Raw genomic sequence first — 16,640 nt, forward strand, 5'->3', positions numbered from 1 at the left:
AGGAAGAAAAATGGCAGAAAGCTGAATGTGAAAAATGTTATAGGGGAAGAAGTGAAGGAGAGAGGAGGAAAGAAATAGTGAGGAGGCGGCCCTGAAAATACAGTTCAGAGCACAGACAGAGGAACAGAACCAGAGACAAGGAATAAGAGGGTTGAAAAATAAAATCACTGGACAACAAAGGTAAGAAAAATTATTTTCAATTTAGTAACTGAAATACAATATATCAGTTTTGAGAACTGACATCTGCAGTCTATATTTTGCACTATACAGGTGAAAATGTGAGGGGGCACTTCATGCGACCAACCTCGCGATCAAGAATCACAATCGCGATCAATCGTGCAGTTAAACCTTTTGATCGCTGAACAGCCCTAAAAATAGTGCATTCACCAAAACGCAGTTCTTTTAATCAGTTTCTTAATCTCTCCATTTCTCAAAGCAAAATATGCACACTTAGCTTATGCAGCAACTTCTTAAAGCAGTCTTCCGCTTCCAGTTTCCACGCCTTCTGTTCCGACGCTGTCAGCGTTTCATGGTTTTCTTACCGCTGCATCATGGAACTGATACTACTGCTGCTCAGAAAACATTTTAATTCACTAATTGTGTATTGTTCTACCCCATCTGCCATGTCAGAATAGAAGGAGTGGAAACAAAAGACTGCTCTAAGAAGTTGCTGCAGAAGCTAAGTGTGCATATTTTGCTTTGAGAAATGGGGAGATTAAGAAACTATGATTAGAAGAACTGTTTTTTGGTGAAGGCACTATTTTTGATATTTTCTTTGGAGATAAGCTGCATGAGTTTGAAATTTAAAAACAGAAAAAGATACTGGGAGGATTTTTAAGCCAATGATGAAAAGAAGGGAGCACAAACATTCTGTTGAAGGGAGGCTTTTTCCTCCCAGGTTTTTAAAGTAAGCTATTACAGTGGAATATATTTTGAATGTATATGCCTCCATAAAAAAAAACCACTGTGTGCTTTAAGTATCCTTATAAAATATAGTGAGAACTTATCAAATAAATACAGAAACGCAAAGCAATCACTTATCTGAATAAAATCTTTCAGCGCTGAGTCGAAACCCCCCAATGCCCACATACAAAGATGGGTGTAATTAATGGTGTTGTGCCAGCACTGGAGCACCTGCTTCGGGGGTTGTAAAAATTCTTAATTTTCAAAGGACTGCTTGCATAATTAATTATCTGACAAGATGCCTAACATCCGTAGTCACTCATGGTGGGTGTATGTGGGCATTGGGTGTCTCTGACTCACTGCTGATAGATTTTACTCAGGTAAGTGATTGCATTGTATTTCTATATTTGATTTAGAAGTTCTTACTGTATTTTATAAGGACACTTAAAAGTGATTTAATATGGACACAAAGCACACAGTGGTTTTTTAATAAAAGTACACCAAACAGCAGAAACGATCCAAGGAAGGCCAAACACAGCAAGAGTTTATCCAAATGTCAACTTTAATGGAAACAGGACCCAACTTAGCCAAGTTTTGGAAAAGACTTCGTCAGGGGTCACAAAGGTTTCCACAATACATTCAAAGACTCAATACATGTACTGTAATACCTGCATAGAAAAAGCTCTGGTCTAGTTCGAAAAGTCAGTAACCACAATGATTTGAGGTCTTGACCTGCAATAGCTTTAGCTATAAGAGGTCTGATGACTCTCTATGCTTATGTCCATCATTTACATTCATGTGTATAAGACTGATATATAGACTTGAGTTATCACTATTTGACCAACCTTGTTTTATTTGATGTTTCATACTTTGGTAGATCTGTTTAATTTTTAGCCAATTTTTATTTTCATATAAACAAGGTGTTTTTTTTCCATATTTCTCTATTTCAGCATTTTTCTGATTACCTAGAGAAATCACCCACCTCCTCGGGAGCTAAGTAATCTATATTGTAAGATCTACTTAGTGAAGGGGATTCTTCATCTGAACTTCAGTGTAGCAACTCTATCTTACGTTGCTTGCAACAAAATCTGCCGGAACTGTTAGAAATTTTCTGACATCAGTACCAATAAAATGTGCAAAGCCTCAGGACAGTAGAGCTAGTGTCGGTGGCCTGTCTTGCTCCAGAATTCCCTGGGAGCAGGACAAACTGAGGAGCCTCCTCTGTGCCTGTTTCATGAACTCCTGCTAATTATTATGATTTGCCTGCTGTAATTACATGCAAAACAGCTGAGCTCACCTTTATGCTGTTATTCCTGATTTACTCAAGTACCTGCTTATAGTGATTTCCATCTGCTGCTAAGATAAATATGATTTCTGAATGGAAATAAATGCAACAAATTCTAGGCTGTGGCCCTATATGGCAGTGGTCCCAGCAGTTGTTAGCAGCTAAAATCAGACAGGTTCCCTTTATATACATAGTACAGTAGATATATCACTACTACACACTCCTAAAAGAGAATGACCATGCACAAGATTTATTTGTTGTTATTTATTTTTTTTTTTTTTACTTCAGAAGATACAGTACTAACACACATTACAATACTCAGGAACATTAAAATCTAGTGACTTTTGGCCAGTTTGACTGACAGCTATTGTAAACAATCATGGTGAGGCAGTCTGCTCTGCCATGTTTCTGAAAACAAATTCAGGTGAAGACTTTTGTGATATGCGCACGTACTAGTACAAAGAGGTACTTAAAGTTCTTGTAATAGTTTTTGTTTACCCACAAACCTTGCAAGTTTTGTTTTTCTTTATATCACATTCTAGTAGGTTTAAAAGACATAGTAAAGAATTATGGGTCCCTTTTACAAAGTGGCAGTAAGACCAACGTGGGCTTATGGCTCGCTAAAAAGGAACTACCTACAGCCGGGCTACCGCAGCAGCCCAGTGGTAGTTCTCACCCCAGCACACCATCATATCCAGAGCAAAAAATATATATTTATATTTATTTTTGTAGCACCAGTGTTAAATCGGGCAGTGCCGCAGGCTGCTCAGTTATCGCCGGGTTAGCGCAGGAGCTCTTACCGTCAACTCAATGGGTGGCAGTAAGGGCTCCCCCCCCCCCCCCCCCCCCCAAAATGGACGTGCGGCAAGTGCTTTACTTGCTGCATGGCCATTTCCTGGAGAAAAGATCTACCTTTTACCTAGCTGTGGTAAAAGGGGGCCTCGGCACGCGTCAAAAACACGCGCAGAAACCAGCGCAGGCCCCCTTTTGCTGCAGCTCGGTAAAAGGGTCCCTATATGCTATACAAAACCCCTTCCTTAAGCATGGGTGTCACGAAATGCCTAGCCACCTGCCTGGGGCTACCCCACAGCCACTTAGAGAGTCTATCCCCAGCACAACTCAGGTTCACCTGCTGCTTGTGCTCTACACTAGCACCCTCCTCCCACCGATTGGGTCAAAACTGCCGCTGGGCAAGTCGCCCGCTCTCAAATTATCCTCAGTGATTTATAGGTTACTGAAGGCCACACTCCCAGTGGCCCACAGCTCCCAGAAAGCACTCACAGACCCAACAAGCAAACCACTAGGATTCTTTATCAGTCCAGAAGACAAGCAGAGGCAATAAACTAAAAGGAATGTTTATTGTCTGAAAAACTGAACAGTGAAACAGAAAAAGTGCAAACAACAGAACAGTAACAGGTAACTGAAATATGGATCAATTATACACTAACATTTGTATACTATCTAAGTAGTACCTGGGAAGATTAGGACATAAAACTGTTCACAGAGACTCAGCAAAGAGATCCTACTCTCTAACTCCTGGGTAACTTCAAACTCCAGGCCAATCAAAGCCCAGAACAACATTTGAAAATAGCTGGCTACATCACTGCAGGCACTTCCCCCTTTCTCTGTGTTAACTGAAGAAGGAAAGATCAGTTCTCTGTTACAACTTTAAGCATAAACATGCAACACCTGCTGGCCAAACTAGAGAAATACACTTCAAGAAATAATACAAGTTACAGGCTTAAACCGATTGTTTTGACACAATGGTGTAGAGTGAGTTTTGAGCTTTGCAAGAGCAGTTGTCTCTCAAGAGATCTGCTTTTATATTGTGACCAAAAACAAAAGTAATTCAGCCACCTCAAGTCTAGGATTAGTTTCTTCTACAAAGGAAGTAATGCAGTCCAGCTCCACTCATGAATTACTCATGCACTTTATAAACTCTTATTGCATAGAAATTTCCTATGAATTTGCTAACCTACGGTACCTCAGTACTGAAGATTAGCAAATCTCATGGTAAACATATTTTTTGCCTTGCTATAACAACACAAAGATAAACTGCAAGTTAGAACTGTCAGCTTTAAATGGGCTAGACCAGGGGTTCTGAACTCAGTTCTCAATACACACCCAATCAGTTAGATTTTCAGGATACTTGCAATGAATACGCATATGATAGATCTGCATATAATGGAGGTAGTGCAAGCAAATCTCTCATATGCATATTCATTATAGGTATCCTGAAAACCTGACTGGCTGGGTGTGTGCCTAGGACTGGGCTGAAAATCCCTGGCTACACTAATTCTAGAAAAAAATAAATCCTCACCTCCCTGATCCTTGAATAAAAAACACTCACCAAACCCACCCCAATTCAATTTCAAACACCCCCCCAGCCCCTCCTACCTTCCACCAAACTAACATTCTAGCACTTAGCAGGAGTCTCCCTGGTACATAGTAGAGGGCAGGAGCAATCACCAGATACTGCTGCCCAAGCAGCTCCCTCAGTCAAAATGACAACTACATCTACCCTAGCAGCTCTGTGGCAGGCATAAATGTTCTCACCTAATTGGCACCTATATTTACTCTAGAAAGTAGGTACCTATATTCTTTCATAAAATAGGTTCCCACCAGGTGCCCTCTGGGTACCTTTTTATGGGCACCCAGTCCTACAGTTGCCTTCTTTGGTGGTAATTTTACAGCTGAGGGCATGTGTAAATAGTATGCACGTATGTTTTCTCTGCCGGAGCCTGTGCATGCTTTTGATTAGAAAATTACCTCATAATTTATTTGCTTACACTTATACCTGCTCGTTGGCATTTTCAGAGTTTATTGGTGTACATACACCTATTTTCAAAAGTGTGTACATAAATACAAACCCCAGTCCCACCTATGAAAGCAATATTGTATTGTGCTTTCAACTCCCCAAATGTAACAACTGAATAAGAACAAATTCTAAAGAAACTTCAGACCACTCAAAACACGACAGCCAGGCTTATATTTGGAAAAACGCAATTTGAAAGCGCAAAACCTCTCAGTGAAAAACTACACTGGCTCCCAATCAAAGAACATATCGCTTTCAAAATCTGCACCCTAGTTCATAAAATAATCTTCGGTAAAGCCCAGAGATACATGACAGACCTCATAGACCTACCAACCAGAAACACATCCGAATCATCACGAACATATCTAAAAAAAAATGTGGGGTACAAATGCAGCAAATAAATAAATAAATCTCCACTACCCAAGTTGCAAAGGACTTAAATACAAATCAACTTACGCATTCAGTTTCTCCTTTATAAGCACACAACTGTGGAACGCATTACTGAAAGCCGTGAAAGCAACATACGGCCATTTAAACTTCCAGAAATCACTAAAAACCAACTTGTTCCAAAAGGCATACCCTACCGATCCAACTTAAATGCTCAAACTCTGCAACACATCAAAACCAAAGTACGTAATGGTCACAACACAACCCTTCCGCTTTATGACACCCTAACGAGACTGTTCCACGAGAACCTCTCTTACCACAACATCATTTTGTATTTGTTCACACCGGAGTCTGCGAACGCCTCTCCGGTACTATGTAAGCCACACTAAGCCTGCAATTAGGTGAGAAAATGTGGGATACAAATGCAACAAATACATAAATAAATAAAATGTGATTACAAGTGTGAGGCTGCAATTCAGACTAAGGGAGCCATTGAAGAAGCACCTAGGATTTGCTCCTACCACCTACCCCTAGCAGGGATCCCCTTGGTAGGTGCCAGGAGGAAGGGGAAGGCAGGTGTTACTTGAAAATGGGTCAGGGTGGGATTGAGGTGGAGGTGTGAGGTGAATTTGAGGAAGTGTTTGACAATGCATCATGTCAGGGTAGGTTTGAAGGGAGATGCTATGTATTCAGAGTGGGTGGGGACAGTGAGGAGTTTTTATTAAGCATCAGACTTTTATGTTATTCCTGAGGTGTTAACTTTCCATGAACAATGCAGCTTGCAAGATTTAAAACAAGCTGCATTATTCATTTTGCATAATAATGAGCTGCATTAAATGTACCAGCATACTCCAAAGTTCATCTACATGCATTTTGGTAAAAGATATCAAATTAAGCTGAATTTCTGCCAATTCACATGCACTATTGCCTTAATACAGCTTCATAAATAAGGGTCTAAACTAATAAATGTTGTGTAAAGAGAAAAAGCAGCTCACATGGAAAATATGGGATCTCATATTTGGGGAGATACTACAAAAGTATGGCAAGTTTATGTTGATTAGTTTTTATAGTCCCCCCCCCCCCCCCCCCACCCACCCATACAATTCTTGGGGGCCTATGACAACTGGCTAATCACAGAATTCACAGCACTCACTCACCTTTTCAGGTTTAGTTTCCTCCTCATTCTCATCATCGGATGAAGGTCCTGCTAAAGTTGAAACTTTGCTGATGACACCAAGTCTAGCAAGCTGGTCAAGGAAACGGTCACCCCCTTTGTCTACTAGATCCCTAATGATCTGCAATGCTAACAGGTGGCCATCGTCATCATCCTACCAGAGAAACAAAGATAAAGTCTATTCTTAATATTTCAAAAAAAATTAGAGAAGGATTAGAGGAAACAAGTAAAAAAGAATTAGTTCATTGTTTATCTCCAGTATCAATCAAGTGGGTCTACATATTCACCCTTTCCAATCTTATTTCCATTCACTATGAAAGAATGTAAACGGCACAACTCTCATAGCAAAATAAGTAGTCTAAGTGAAATATCATCTCAATATCTGTATGCAAAGGGTAACTGCACTAGCATTTTACCTGTCCAAAAATCTGGATTTCCTCTCTCATTTATAAATAAAAAAAGTCTGGAAATCTCAGTGAACAGTTCTGCAAACCACAGAACAATGTCACCAAACTGCGGAAATCCATGCAACAAGGAGTTCAGTCCTCAAACGTATCAGAGTTTGCACTATAAAGGGCTAATAGGAGATGAGAAAATAAAAAAACGTTTACCCACAATAGGTGGGTAACACTACAGCCAATTTTTATCAGATATCAGACTATATAAATTCCACATATTATAGCCTATAAAAATTAATTTTCAAATACATAAAATTAAAAAAATGTTTTTGAGAAAAATACTAAGGATGCAGCTATTTGATTACCAATGTTGCAGAAGTTCAAATATTTAATTTCAACATTTAAAACGTTTTGGGGTTTTTTTGTTTTTTTTTTTAAACATGCAATTCTGATAGAGATTGTGGATCACAGGCAAATCAAACATGATAAACTACACTAAAATAGAAAATCTTTCCAAAATGAAGAACATCCCGACACTATGGGAGAGAATTCATCAAGCAGCGTTAGGGCGTTAGCATACACCAAATGCTAAGAACGAGAAATTAAGTCTTATCTGAATTTTCTCTCTGTGGAAAAGTTGTCTCCGTCAACCAGCAGGTGGAGATAGAGAACTGAAAAACGAACTGAGACATCTCTTGGCATCCAGTCCAGCTCCTCAGTATTTAGGAAGACAAGCAGTAAGGATAATACTCAGAATAAATACAGCAACCTTAAACAATTTGCTAACCTAACACTAACCAGACGAGCAAACATGCATAGACCTGTCTCATCTCTGGGCAAATTGTAGAGAACAAACATGCAAGAAGCACCTTGCAAGATGAAAGCCGTTATTGGGCCCATTATTTTACACCAACTAAACATCTCAGAAACCTTGATCAACCCTCTGGAATAGTGGAAAGGACTAATGGAAAGAAAAATTATTAGGTAAGACAATTTCTCCTTCCATTACATAGCTTCCCAGTATTCCAAAACCTGTGGGATGTATAAGAGCTATCCCTAGACTGGGTGGAATCCTGGCACTGATGCCCCAACAACTGAAGCCCCAAAACTGGCTTTCAAGACTGAAACAATGTCCACCCTGTGGTGCTTGACAAAGGAATGCAGTGTTGACCACATTGTAGCCTTGCAAATATCTGGAAACAGTAAGGTAGTCTCCACCTGGATGTCACAGCATGCCTTGTAAAATAAGCCTCAAGGCATAAAGAGCCTGCTTCCTGCAAGCAAATAATCTGATGTGATAGTCTCCTTCAGCCATCTACCCAACTGTGGGCTTGGAAACCATGAGAACAAAGCCTCTGTTTACCAAAAAGCACAGTCTGTGAAACTCATTCATGACTTCCAGATATCTAAGGAGGACACAATACACATCAAAAAGCTTTGAGGAAGAATACTGAGACTCTTTGTCCTCTCTGTGAAAGGATAAAAGCTCCACAGATTGGTTGAGATGAAATGTTGATACCACTTTTGGAAGGAAGGCACCATGAGCAGGGAGACCCCTACCTCTGAAAAGTGGAGAAAGAGATCCAGACGAGAGTCTGAAGCTTTGAAACCCTATGTGCTGACGCAACAGAAACCAATAACACTGTCTTTAGTATATTCAAGGCCTTCCAGTGTGGCTCAAAAGGACTACGTTAAAGGTTCCACTCTAGACATGGCGTACGAAAGGGATGCCACAAGCAGCCTGCTCCCTGAAAGAATCGAACGACATCCAGGTGAGCTGCAAGAGACAGTGGCCCCTGAAACAGGCCAAAGCCAAAATCTGAACTTTAAAGAACCCAACGCCAATCCTCTCTGAAGGCCTGCCTGGAGAAATGCTAGGATGTGCACAACGTGAGCAGAAAAGGGAGAAAGTCTGCAGTCAGACCATCAGTCCTCGAATGTCCTCCACATCCTCGCATACACCACAGAGCATTTCTGAGACTGAAGCAAGATAACAATGACTGAATCAAAATAACCTGCTGGCCGACAGGTCCCACAGTGGGAATACCACTTAACTGCCTCAGTGGGAGTTGACATTCTTCCTGTCACAAGCACAGCACCAAGCAGTGAGTCAGGATCTCTCCCTGCACCAAGCAGAACTTGCAGCCGTTCAAGTGGTTCTGAGTCCAACTTTGGCTGGACATACCACTGCTAGGTGCTCCTCCCAAGCTCATAGTCTGCCCAAGTCTTACCCCAGATAAGACAGAATCAGGACTGATACTTTGTCCCACACTCTCCAGTAAATCTCTCTTTTTTTTTTTTTTTTAAGGTTGCTGTGCTGGAAAGGAGAGCACCAAAGGAAACAGGGGAGAAGTGAAGGGAAGGAAGAAGAAAATTCATGGGACACCAGAAACAGGGATCTGAAGACCTCCAGATATGACTCTGCAGATTCAAGCCACCTGCAAAGCTCAACTGGGAACCAGTTGAACAACTGGACCAGGAGCAAATAACTCAGAACCAGAGGCTAAAAAGTGTGTCCATCCACCTGCTGGACATAGAAAATACTGAGGAGCTGGTCTGGATGCCAAGAGAGATGTCTCAGCTCAGTTTTCAGTTCTTTATCTCCACTTGCTGGTTAATGGACATTACTATCCTTAAAGGTTCTGGAATAGTGGGAAGCTATGTAATGGAAGCCCATCTATGGATATCTTAGCATTTAGTGTGCGTTAAATCTCTTAACACGCATTAAAGCCCTAACGCTGCTTGATGAATTCCCCCTAAAGGGGCTTAACATGACCTTCTAAGGAAGAATGTATCCAACCCTACTCTGCCTTCTGATCTCTTTCTAAAGAGTGATGGAACCTTCCTATTTGAGCAGAGGCAAATAGACCTATCTCAGGAATTCCCCAGTAAAAGAAAATACTGTTCACTATGGTGACTCCAAGGCAACCTATGACTCAATACTTCCCCCTCTGACTACATTGTATGAAAGTGGCTCACTCTATTTGATAAATCTATGTAAATTTCACAATATGGAATTTCTGTCCAGTTTGATCTGGTGATTGGTGTAAGGAGAGAAAAGTATTAACCAGCAAGTAGATACAGCCTTAAAAGTACTAACGGGAACTGCATGCTGCTTAGGAAGAAGAGATCTCTCTCATGAGAATATGATGAAATAAGGAAAAAAAGAAAAAATAGCAAGTGATGGACCAAGATCAGTTGGCCAGTCTGGAAAGGGTCATGGGTCCTTTACCTAATTTCTGACATTTTCTTTAAGAATAAGATATTTAGGGTCTTGTTTACTGAGAGTGACACATGGCCCATTTTATTCTTATGGGGAGAGTTGCATTTACTGAATGCTAATATCCATTAGCGTGCATTAAACCGTAGTGAACATGGCACTTAATGGGTTTTTTTTGCAAATTAACACGTCAATTTTTAAACGCATACCCATCAACACAAGGTTGAGCACCACTGTCCTAAATGCTAGTTTTAGATGAAACTGAAAAATTCTTTAAAAAGGGCAGGATGATTACCTCTTGATCAAGAACAGTTGCTGTAATCTCCACAAGTACTGTGGGCAAGTGGTGGCCAGCATCAGAATCACAAACCTCTTTCAGCAGTGCCTCTGAACAAAAATGGATCATTTTTCTAATCAGAGCCAGGCTTGCTTTCCTGTGTGAAAAAAAAAGTGAAAACCTAGATTGTTAGCATAATTTCACGCTGATTGCAATATTTTTATGTTCAATAAACTGAGACATGAACACCCAATATAATTTTATGAGTCAAAAATAAGGGATAATAATGGGTACATAAAAGTGGCGAGAAAAGAGTCAAGAACAGAGGTGAGAAATAAGCAAATGCCTAGAGGAAAACAGGTTGTGTCTGAAACTTTGTACCTCTATGCTGGCACTGTATGAAGTGAACACACATATACTTTTACCTGATTGAAGGCAGCATAGTTTGCTGAAATGTTTGTGCAAAGACGGGCAATAATCTTTTCAGGTACATAGGTGCCATTTCTGGATCTCCTCTGGGTTCATTACAGTCATCTTCATCCTTATTGGCATCTTTTTTCTTCTTGTCATCCCCTTTGTTAACAGGACACATCCAATCACCTGAAGAGAGTTTGAATACACAACAAAGGGGTGGTATTAGTTTTTATTAAAATAGTTTAGTTAATTTAAATAACATATGTTTAATTTTGTTTGGGGGTCATTAAAATACTCCAACTAAAAATTAGACTGTTTTAGTAATCGGATTAAAAGTTTGATTTAGGCAACACAAACTAAAAATTACTTTGAAAGATAAACTTCAGATTAGCTAACTTGAGCATCTCCAATCACATATCCTTCTTACAGTAACAACCTGTATACTGAATTGGCACATTAGCCTTAAAGAGTGACAACTGAAGACTGAGGTTAAGACTTGCTTACTTGTTTTCCCTCTGATTGCCCCAGATTGATTTTGCTGGCGTGCTTGGGAATCTCCTTCATGCTCAAAGCCCCCCAGCTGTCTACTTTTGTCTCTCCACCCCTCCAAGTTGTTTTCTACTTTTCCACACTGTTTCGTTCCTCCTGCTATTGAAAAATGCAAGCAGACTAATCCTCCCAGAAGTCGCCCTCACTTTACAGCTCCAGAACTGCTTGAAAATTTTGTACTTTAAAGACTGGCGATTCTCTCTGTGCATTGTATAAAATTCTCATTTTAATACTAATGAGCTCATCGTAATACATTTACATTAGATTATTGGTAACTGCTATGGAGAACAGTTAAAGCATTTTGTGCATCAGATGCTAAATAAAGTTTGCTTTAGACCAGCTACAATTGGTCTAAAGCAAACAATGCAATCACAGTAAGCTTTGTGCATTGGGCCCTCAGTGCTAATTGCTCCCAGCTCTAAAGGAACGAATTTGACCTCTGGAAGCTGAGGTGGACAGAAAAGTATACATAGAGGAGACCTTCAGGGCCACAGTAGAAAGGTTCCACCTTTAGTCTGGAAGCATAAATAGAAAGAATCACCTTGGCATTGAAAGTAGCCATCCTGTAGACAAAACTTGCCCTCCAAGTGGTACAATATCCTCTTGCACCAATGATGTGTCTCCAAGGCATGTGCCTGCGAGTGAAGGGTTAGGACAGACTTTGTAGTTAGTGACTTAATCATTAGGCATGTAGATAGCTGGGTGGCTAGCAAACAAAAAGATCATTTGTTAATTTGCTTGCCTGGTGCAAAGGTGGTGGACTCGTACCTCACATAGATGAGATTTTAAACACTGCTTGGAAGGAGACAGCTGTCTTGGTACGTGTGGCTATGAATGACATAGGAAAATGTGGGAGGGAGGTTCTAGAAGCCAAATTTAGGCTTTTATATAAAGAGAGGAAATCCAGAAATTCCAGGGTTGCATTCCTTGAAATGCTGTCATACCGGAGTGTCGGACTTTGCCTGCATTAGAGGTCAGTATATGGCAGACTCGAGGCAATTGAAAGCATTTTAAAACGCTTTGTAGAGATTATTGTACTTCTTGCTTCAAACTATGTCAATTGTTGGTACCACCACATCATTTGCTTATCCTCTATGCCTCAAGACTACCATGTACTGAACTCTGACACAAGAAAAGGCCAAAACATGGTCCGCGTTGGGTCACTTCAATAAACTCTTAATTGTGGTTATCCTAAGATTCTCCTTTGGTTCATCCTTATTGCCAATGGCCTCTCATTCTTTGGTAGGAAGTCAGTTGGGCCATTAGGAATCTCAGTGAATACAGACAATGTAATAGATCAAACTGACAAACTGAAGAGCAGCAAGTCATATGGACTGGATGGTATACACCCCAGATTGCTGAAAGAACTCAAAAGTGAAACTGCAGATCTACTATTAGTAATGTAATCTATTATTAAAATCATCTATGGTACTTCAAGATTGAAGGGTGACTAAGCTAATGCCAATTTCTAAAAACAATTCCAGGAGTGATCCAGGAAGCTACAGACTGGTGAGACCGACATCAGTGCTGGACAAAATGACAGAAACTATTATAGGGAACTAAGTTATTAAACACAATGATAGTTTAAAAGGCCAGTCACCACGGATTTAGCCAAAGGAAGTTGTGACTCCATATCTGGATTTTCAGAAACTATTTAACAAAGTACTTCATAAAAGACTCCTAAAGAAATTAAAAAGCCATGAGATAGGTGGCAATGTCCTACAGTGAACTGGATAACAAGATAGAAAAGAGAGAGAAGAGTTAAATGATCAATTTTCTGAATGAAGGAAGGTAAATACTGAAGTACCCCAGAGGTACTTGGTATATGTCAAAGAGGTGGATCTTTTATGGGCCTGCAGCAACATTGTAATGACCTCCTGCCTAATCCCTTTTGCCTAAGGTGGCAACCTATTAAGGTCAAACCATAAGATAAAAGGTACCAGAGTCTTCCATTTGAACCGACCCTTGCACCAAAGATCCCTCTTCTGAAGGAGGCACACGTTTATCTCTGATTTAGTACAGCATATCAACAGTTTAGAATTAAAATAATAAAATAGAAAACAAGTGAGAAAAAGTATGAAAGCACAAAAGGAGATTTAGAGGTTCAAGTCCTAAATCCCAACCCTCCCCCTGCGCCAGGTTTCCTAAGGAAAAGCAGTATTAAGCTCAAAAGCCTTTTGAAAGGGGATCTTAAAACCTAATGATAGAGGTTTCCTATCTAATACAAGAAGGAATACTGTTCGAAAGAGAGGGGTCAACCATACTAAAAACCAAACAACAGACATGAACTAGACAAATTTGCTTGGGTAGCTGGTGGGCGTGAGGATCTCCTGGTGACTTGCCTGCCTAGTGCGAAGGTGGCGGACCTCACACGTCACCTAGAAAGGTAGTAGATAGTGCTGGGGAGGAGCCGGCTGTCTTGGTACATGTGGGTACCAATGACATAGGAAAATGTGGGAGTGAGGTTCTGGAAGCCCAATTTAGGCTCTTAGATAGAAAGCTCAAATCCAGATCCTCTAGGGTAGCATTTTCTGAAATGCTACCAGTTCCATGCGCAGGGCCCAAGAGACAGGCAGAGCTCTGAAGTCTCAATGCATGGAGGAGACGATGGTGCAAGGAGGAGGGTTTTAGATTTGTTAGTAACTGGGCAACATTCTGGGGAAGGGGGAAACTATTTCGAAAGGATGGGCTCCACCTTAACCAGGGTGGGACCAGGCTGCTGGCATTAAAAAGGAGATAGAACAGCTTTTAAACTAGAAACAGGGGGAAGGCTGACAATTGCTCAAAAGCGCATGGTTCGGGATTAGGTATCTTTCAAAGATATCACCAAAGGGAAGATAGGATATCCTGATAGTGAGGTTGGCAAAAGAGACCATAGTAGATCAGGTGTCCTTAAATAAAAATAAAACATCAGACAAAAAATAGCAAATTAATACTGTCAAGTACTAAGCATCATGTAAATAGGAACAACAAACATAGTTTGAAATGTCTATATGCAAATGCCAGGAGCCTAAGAAATAAAATGGGAGAGTTAGAATATATTGCACTAAATGAAAAATTGGATATAATAGGCATCTCTGAGACCTGGTGGAAGGAGGATAACCAGTGGGACACTGTCATACCGGGGTACAAATTATATCATAGTGATAGGGTGGATCAAATTGGTGGAGGGGTAGCACTGCATTTATTAAGGAGAGCCTTGAATCAAATAGATTGAAAATTCTGCAGGAAAAAAAAAACACTTCTTGGAATCACTGTGGATTGACATTCCATGTGTAAAGGGGAAAAGGATAGTGATAGGCGTGTACTACTGCCCGCCTGGCCAGGATGAACAGACGGATGCAGAAATGTTAAAGGAAATTAGGGACGCAAACAAACTGGGCAACACAATAATAACGGGTGATTTCAATTACCCTGATATTGACTGGGTAAATGTAACATCGGGGCACGCTAGGGAGGTAAAATTCCTTGATGAAATCAAGGACAGCTTTATAGAGCAGCTGGTACAGGAGCCGACGAGAAGAGGAAAAATTCTACACCTAGTCCTTAGTTGAGCGCATGATCTGGTGCGGGAGGTAATGGTGCTGCTTGATGACAGTGATCATAACATGATCGGATTTGATATTAGCTTTGAAGTATACATAGGAAATCAAATACATTAGCGTTTAATTTTAAAAAAGGAGACTATGATAAAAAAACTTAGAGGAGCGGCTGCGAGGGTCAAAATTTACATCAGGCGTGGATGCTGTTCAAAACCACCATCCTGGAAGCCCAAGCCAAATATGTTCTGCGTATTAAAAAAGGAATACAGAAGACCAAACGACAGCTGGCATGGTTAAAAAGGGAGGTGAAGAAAGCTATTAAAGCTAAAAGAAAATCCTTCAGAAAATGGAAGGAGGAACAGACTGAAAATAATAAGAAACAGCATAAGGAATGGCAAGTCAAATGCAAAGCGCTGATAAGGAAGGCTAAGAGGGACTTCGAAAAAAAGATTGCGTTGGAGGCAAAAACACATAGTAAAAAAATTTTTTTAGGTATATTAAAAGCAGGAAGCCGGCAAAAGAATCGGTTGGACCGCTAGATGACCTAGGAATAAAAGGGGCGATCAGGGAAGACAAAGCCATAGCGGACAGATTAAATGAATTCTTTGCTTCGGTTTTCACCGAGAAAGATTTGGGTGGGATACTGGTGCCAGAAATGGTATTCGAAGCTAACGAGTCGGAGAAACTTAATGAATTCTCTGTAAACCTGGAGGATGTAATGGGGCAGTTCTACAAACTGAAGAGTAGCAAATCTCCTGGACCAGATGGTATTTATCCCAGAGTACTAATAGAACTCAAAAAAAAGCTTGCAGAGCTATTGTTAGTAATATGTAATTTATCCTTAAAATTGAGCGTGGTACCGGAAGATTGGAGGGTGGCCAATGTAATGCCGATTTTTTAAAAAAGTTCCAGAGGAGATCTGGGAAATTATAGACCGGTGAGTCTGACGTCAGTGCCGGCAAAATGGTAGAGACTATTATAAAGAACAAAATTAGAGAGCATATTTTGAAACACCCTTAGAGCGGGCAATGATGAGTGGAGCAGCTAAGAGGTGTATTTCCAGAATATATAGAGCTCTCTTGACTTATCAAAGACCGATTACATATTATCTCTCTAAATGGGAAGCTGCATTGGGTGTATCCTATGATTTTGACCAGTGGGAACGTATTTTCAAATCTTTGCTTAAAGTATCGGTTTCTAGTAATCTGATGGAAAATGGCCATAAGGTATTATATAGCTGGTACTACACGCCAAAGAGACTCTCTAAAATATTTCCTACAAGTTCAGCCTTATGTTGGCGCCACTGTGGACTAGAGGCTGATATGGTACATGTTTGGTGGACCTGTCCGCATGCGCAAGAGTTCTGGACTGCTATTCTGAAATGTGTGCATGCTCTTACAGAAATACAATATCCATTGAAGATGGAACACTGTCTCTTGCATGTTAGACCCTGCGGGATGAAACCCCACACTCATCAACTAGTTGCCTTTGTGTTTGTAGCTAGCAAATTGATGCTGGCGGCAGCGTGGAAGCAGCAAGCCCTGCAGAGCCTTAGCGATGTTCTGCGAAAGGTGGACTATATTAATCTAATGTCCAAATTGACAGCCTTACGCACAGGGCAATTGGGGACCTATCATTGCATTTGAGATCCGTATGTACAGTGGTCAGCTGGACCT

The 16,640-nt window shown here is 40.6% G+C and overlaps 1 protein-coding gene across 1 annotated transcript in view; it reads right to left on the reverse strand.

Moving 5' to 3' along the window:
* The window catches only part of HECTD1 (HECT domain E3 ubiquitin protein ligase 1), a 324,415-nt gene that overhangs the window by 201,942 nt on the left and 105,833 nt on the right, over positions 1 to 16,640 (reverse strand). Inside the window, 3 exon segments of the mRNA XM_030215386.1 lie at positions 6,548 to 6,718; positions 10,478 to 10,616; positions 10,885 to 11,059. Of these exon segments, the coding sequence (XP_030071246.1) occupies positions 6,548 to 6,718; positions 10,478 to 10,616; positions 10,885 to 11,059 (485 nt within the window).

This window comes from Microcaecilia unicolor, chromosome 9, assembly GCF_901765095.1.
Source record: "Microcaecilia unicolor chromosome 9, aMicUni1.1, whole genome shotgun sequence".
Lineage (NCBI taxonomy): Eukaryota > Metazoa > Chordata > Amphibia > Gymnophiona > Siphonopidae > Microcaecilia > Microcaecilia unicolor.